At 33.9% G+C, this 6,796-nt stretch overlaps 1 protein-coding gene across 1 annotated transcript; it reads right to left on the bottom strand.

The window, feature by feature from the left end:
• Nucleotides 1–5,396: 5,396 nt before the first annotated feature.
• On the bottom strand, nucleotides 5,397–6,314 carry LOC119536322 (olfactory receptor 4A47-like). The gene has a single exon (XM_037839080.1). The coding sequence runs from the start codon at nucleotides 6,312–6,314 to the stop codon at nucleotides 5,397–5,399; it is 918 nt and encodes a 305-aa protein (XP_037695008.1).
• Between the last annotated feature and the right edge of the window lie 482 nt (nucleotides 6,315–6,796).

The raw sequence follows: 6,796 nt of genomic DNA, 5'->3' as shown, positions 1-6,796 counted from the left end.
TCAACATTGCCAGGTGTCAAAAATAGGGTGGGATTGGAGGGAAAATACAATCAATGCAAACTAGAGACCATAATTAACAGAAACATTGTATTATGCTTCCTTGAATATAACAAGTGCAGTATACCAAAGCTAAATGCATATGAGGGGGCATAGGGGAAAGTTATGGGACTCCTGGCATTGGTGATGTCATCTGTCTTTACTTTTGTTGCTTTTTAGCTGTCATGTTTGTTTTTTTCCTCTCTCTCTTTTTTCTTTTTCTTTTTCTTTTGTCCCTCTAACTTCTTTGACTCTTCTTCCTTCTTTGTGAAAGAAATGGAGATGTCCTTATATAGATAGTGGTGATGGTGCTGAATACATAAATACATGACTATACAGGGAACCAATGATTGTTTACTTAGGACAGGATGTATTGTGTGTGAACAAAACCATCTTTAAAAAAATGGGTTGATGAAGAAAACTTGAGGGCTCTATACTGAGTGAAATAAGACAGACACTTAAGGAGAAATATTGCAGAGTCTCACTGATATGAACTAATTGTAATATGTAAACTCATAGACATGAAATATAAGTTACCAGGATATATAATGAGGCTAAAGAATGGGGAGCAGTTCCTATTATGAGTAGAATGTTCAACTAGGGTGAACTTAAATGTTTGGAAATAGACAGAGGTGATGTTAACATGTTGTGAGAATAACTAACAGTGCTGTATGGTGAGCGAAGGTGGTGGAAAGGGTAAGCTCAGAGTCACATATGTCACCAGAAGGAAAGTTGGAGGTTAAAAGATGGGAATGTACAAAACAATGATTCTTGTGGTGGACAATGTCCATGATTAACTGTACAAATATTAGAAATCTCTCTCATGAACTAGAACAAATATATAACACTATAACTAGAAGTTAATAATAGAGGGGCATATAGGAAAATATATATACTTATTGCAGACTATATAGTACCATTAGTAGTATTTTAACATTCTTTCATCAACAGTAATAAATGTACTGTACCAAAACCATGAATCACTAATGGGGGGTGGGGTGGTTAGGAGTATGGGAGGATTTGAGTTTCCTTTTTTTGTCTTTATTTCTTTTCTGGAATAATGAAAATGTTCTAAAAATTGAAAAAAAAACTAATTGTGGTGATGGATGCACAGCTTTATGAAGGTTCCATGGGCAATTGACTGTATACTTTGGATCTTCAGATAATTGTATGGTTTGTTAAGCATCTCATAAAAAAATCTGAAAAAAAATGTCAATGGTTCCTCACTTGGACTGGTATTGATGTTGTCACAAACATTGGGGCTGGTGGTTTGATGTGCCAAGCCCTCTATCATGGGACTTGCCCTTGTGGGGTTCATTACTGCAAAGGAGAGGCTAAACTTGCATATAATTGTGCCTAAGAGTCTATCCCTGAGTACCTCTTTGTTGCTCAGATGTGGCCCTCTCTCTCTCTAACTGAGCCGTCTCAGCAGGTGAACTCACCGCCCTCCCCCCTACATGGGACCCGACTCCCAGGGGTGTAAATCTCCCTGGCAGTGCAGGATATGACTCCCAGGGATGAATCTGGAACCAGCATCATGTGATTGAGAACATCTTCTTGACCAAAAGGGGTATGCAAAATGAGATGAAATACTTTCAGTGGCTGAGAGATTTCAAATGGAGTCGAGAGGTCACTCTGGTGGACATTCTTATGCACTATATAGATAACACCTCTTAGGATTTAATGTATTGGAATAGCTAGAAGTAAATACCTGGAACTACCAACTCCAACCCAGTAGTCTGGACTTCTGAAGACAATTGTATAGTAATGCAGATTACAAGGGGTGATAGTGTGACTGTGAAGGCCTTGTGGATCAGACTCCCTTTGTCTAGTGTGTGGATGGATGGGTAACAAGTAGGGACAAAAACTAAATGAAAAATAGGGTGGGATGGGGGGATGGTTTGGGTGTTCTTTTTTTACTTTTATTTTTTATTCTGATTCTGATTCTTTCTGATGTAAGGAAAATGTTCAGAAATGGATTGTGTTGATGAACGCATAACTATATGATTGTACTGTGAACAGTTGATTGTATACCATGGATGATTGTATGGTATGTGAATATATTTCAATAAAACTGAATTTTAAAAAAATCAAATGTTTATCCAGATTCTGCCTGACTTTGGTTTGAATCAGAATACATTTCAACCCTGTTTCAAAAATAAAAAAAAAAAAGAACGAGTCATAGTGATTGAAGAACACGGGGAACTGGGACAATACGAGTGCAGAGAAACAAGCATTTGAATGTGGAAAAATTGTGCAAGACCTTGCAAGCCATGAAAATATCAATTAGAATTGAGAATAAATTTGGTTAAACGGAACTTTCTTTTCACTAATCCTCTTAGCTCAGCTTTTCTAAGTGAATACAGGGATTTTTCATAGGGGAAATATGCCTACATTAAAAGAAAAGGAGGACATAAAAGAGATAAAAAAGAGATAAATGCTGTGAACTGCACCTAAGAGGCCACTAAAGAAAGAGACTGCCAGAAAGGACACACAAAGTTACTGGGCAACGATGATTGCTAGAGGAAACCTGTTTCATTTATCTTCACCCTGATTTGAATTTGGAGCTGAATTAATAATACAGTATGGTTGTTGGTGGTTTCCTAGTCCAAATAGGAGACAAATATATAGCAATAATCATAAGGTCAAATAAAATTCCCTCACTCATCCAATAAACACCCCTCAAATGGTTTTACTCATGTTGTCAGCTTGTTACCACTCATCTCTGGATATAGGCAAATGCAGTCAAGTCCTGTTCTTGGCTCTTTTGACACCCAATCTAAAGTGGCCCCTTGCTGCCCTAATTCACTCTCTATCACTTCACTTACTTCTTTCTCTTTAACACTTTTCACACTGAATTTGTTTATTTTTAAGTTATGTTTATTTGTTTAATGACTGTATCCATTAGAAAGTATTTAAATGTGTAGGTTTTAAGTGTTTAAAGTTTAAGTTTTTTAAATGTGAGCCAAACCACATGGGTTCAAATTCCACCTCAAATATTTACCAGCTTGTTAATTTAGGTAAAATTTAAATTATCTAAGCTTCAATTATCTCATTGAGATAACAAGAATAACAGATATCTACTCCATAAGGCTCTTATGATAACTAAAGAAGATTGTGCCTTCTTACTCCCTACCACATTGTAGTAAACAAACAACGGCTTTCATTGCATTTGTTGGCTGGATAATTTTAGTAGCCTGTGAAAGATGCTCAGCAAAGACTTGAGACATACACCCCTAAAAATGACGTTTTGTCTTTATAGCAAATGTATCAGCTGGGCATTTAAAAAATCATGACTGAAGACAGGCCATCTATAAAAGACAAGTAAGATAAGAAGAAAATATTAATGACAAATAAGGACAATAAAGAAAAACTTGACTAAATCAAAGAAAATCCCTGTGCATGGATAAGAATTCTCAATTTTCTAAAGATACAAACTCTTCCTAAATTAATCTTCCTGAATAAAGTCTCATTGAAAATACAAGCTGAGCTTTGTTTTGTAACTAGAATTTTGATTTATTTACATTTAATTTGAAATGTAAGTATGCAAGAATGTGCATAATTCTGAAAAAGAACAGTAAAGAGGGAATACTCAGCTTATCACATGTCAAAATGTATGATAAAACAAATGCAATTGTATCATGTGAAATCATGCACTAAAAATAAGATAAATGGAACAAAATAGAGTCCTGGGATTTCAAATCAGCAGGCAAAAGTTAACTATGCAACTATAAAAAATACAGCCATCCTGAAAAACAACTAAAACACAATCCTTATCTAAACCCTTCTATAACAAAAAAAGAGAGAAAAGAAAAACCCAGGTGTATCAAAAATTTAAATATAAAATAAAATGCCAGAAAGTTTTTTTTTTTTTAAATGAAATGCTAAAAAATATTGTGGAAGAATATTTTGGTAATAGAGAAGCATGGAAAGTCTCTCCAAGGAGATATAAAAATATGTAATTTTGATAAATCAGATATGTAAACATAAAAATATTCTACATGGCCAAAATATTTCTGCATCTCATAAAAAATTTAAAAGCAAATCGCAAGCTGGGAATATAATAATTACATTATAGAAGTAAAAGGGATAAATTTTTCAGTGTATAATTAACTCATAAAAATTAGTATGGAAAATAGCAAAAATTGGAGAAAATTGGTAAAAGGCATTAATAGACAATTCACAGATAAAGAAATATAAAGAATTTTAAGCATGTGAAAAAACACTCAAATCATTTTTAAGAATAACAATTTTAAGTATAAAAAATAAATACAATTTCTTTTATCAGAATGTGAAATACCACAAATGTTAATGAAGCACTGGTTGTTGAGAAAGTAGGCAAACATATTCTCACAGACTGCATGAAGGGTGCAGTTGGTACAACCCTATGTTTGACGTTTTGGCAGTATCCTATACAGCATCAATATTTAAAATAAACATACAGTTTGAACACCAAAATCAAATGCATTTCTAGGAACTCATACCTGCACATTTGTAAAAAGAGATATTTAGTATAAAATTATTTGACATAGGAAACAATTGGAAACAACATGAAACAAATTAGATACATTAACATAGAAAAACTCTTTGAGGAGTTTATGCAGTATGAAAACACCTGAGAAGGAGACAGGTCTAAATGAACTGATATGGAAAGATCTTCAGGATGCTGAGTAGTAAAAAGCAAACTCATACATGCATTGAATAAACACAAACATATGTCTGAATATGCTTGTTTTTGCAAGAATTATTACCTGACAAATTTTAGAAAATAGATTTCAGTGACCCCTCTGGACAGGAACACTGGGAAATTGATAAAGAGTAGATAGATTTACTTCTAAAATTATGCCTATTTTAATGATTTCCATTTAAACTACATATTACGGTGTTTAAAAGGAAAAAAAATACTGCAAACTTAAAAATCATTGCATGCAAGTGAAATTGAACAAAGGGTACAACTTATGTAGCATTAAATATTTTATCTAGAATAATACAGAGAATAAAAATAGATGAGAATTTAAATAAAATAAGACTAAGGATGAGAAAGAAATTAATAATGAAAATGCAAAAATTAGTTACAATCAAGGAAATTGTAAAAATAAAACTTTCAATCATTAATTCATTGTGTGTTTTACTGACTACTATTCATTCACTATAGCTTTCTAGGTGCAGTAACAAGAATTTATAGAACTTATCTTCTACTAGGGAACTATTATTATAGCAAATTCTTTAATTTTAATATGATAATTGCTATAAAAGTTAGATAACAGTGCCTCAGATTTAACAAGATTTCTGGGTTCCAGAAGACTTTTCCTAAAGCCAAATGACTCACTTTGTAGTAGATGATGCACATATTTATAACTTCATGTGACTTGTCTTCTCCAAAGTTTCTTCATAGCGTTTGTCATCTCTGAATTTCTCAGAGTGTAGATTAAGGGGTTCAGCATGGGAGTTATGACTGTGTAAAACACACTCAATGATTTGTCAATAGGAAAGTTTCTAGCAGGTCTTGCATACATGAAAATACAGGGAACAAAGAAGAAGACAACCACAGTGATGTGTGAAGCACAGGAAGAGAGGGCTTTCCTTCTCCCTTCCTGACTAAGGTTCTTCAGGGAGTGCAAAATGACACCGTAAGAGATGAGTAACAGCAGAAATACAATACTGCAGATCAGTCCTCCATTAGCCACCACTAAGAGTCCAATAACATAGGTGTCAGTACAGATGAGTTTCAATAAAGGGTACATGTCACAGATAAAATGATCAATGACATTGGGACCACAGAATGGAAGCCCATGAAGTGAAATAAGTTGAATTACTGAGTGTAGAAAACCTCCAATCCAGGACACTATTAACAGTAAAACACACACCCATTGTCTCATGATAATCAAATAATGCAAGGGCTTACAGACAGCTACATAGCGGTCATATGCCATGGCCAACAGAAGGAAGACCTCTGATCCACCAAAGAAGTGCCCTGTAAAAAGCTGGATCATACAACCTTGGAATGATATGGTCTTTTGTCCAAAGAACAAGTCTGAAATCATTTTGGGGGAAAGGGATGAGGAATAAATGACATCCATAAAAGATAAACTAGCAAGAAAGAAGTACATAGGAGATCCAAGGGTCTTACTGACAGTTACAGTCAAGACAATGAGCAAGTTGCCCACCATGGTCAAAATGTAGAAGAATAAGAACATAAAGAAAAGTATTTTCTCTTCCTTTGGATTCCGTGTGAGACCCAGGAGTATGAAATATGTCACATTGTTCCTTGATTCCATCTACTCTTTAATCAGTGTCTCTATCAGATATTAGAAATGGTTTATCTATAAAACAATGAAAATATTTTAAATGTATTATAAGCATAATCTCCTATTCATTTATTCAATGAAAACATGTCTATGGAGCCTCTATTTTTATCAAGCCTCTCAAGGATATTGGGATTACCAATGTGTATATTATAGTTCTCCACCTTCAATGATTTTATAGGTCAGACAAACACAGACCAATATAATAACTGCTATTTATAAATATATTCATATGATGCTAAGGGTGCTAAGTATAGTAACATTTAAATCAAACTGTGATCAGTGAAGTCTTCCCAGAGGAAGCAATGGGTTAGATTAGTTTAGAGGAAAAGTGAGAATTGACCAATACAAGATAGAATGAAAAGAGAATTCCTTGAAAAGGCTCAGGATGTATAAAGTCACAGAATTGTAAACATAAAGACCCATTAAGGCATTTTACATATTCAAAATGGGTT

Source organism: Choloepus didactylus, chromosome 6, assembly GCF_015220235.1.
Source record: "Choloepus didactylus isolate mChoDid1 chromosome 6, mChoDid1.pri, whole genome shotgun sequence".
Taxonomy (NCBI): Eukaryota; Metazoa; Chordata; class Mammalia; order Pilosa; family Megalonychidae; genus Choloepus; species Choloepus didactylus.
This window is presented reverse-complemented; position numbering and strand designations above follow the sequence as displayed.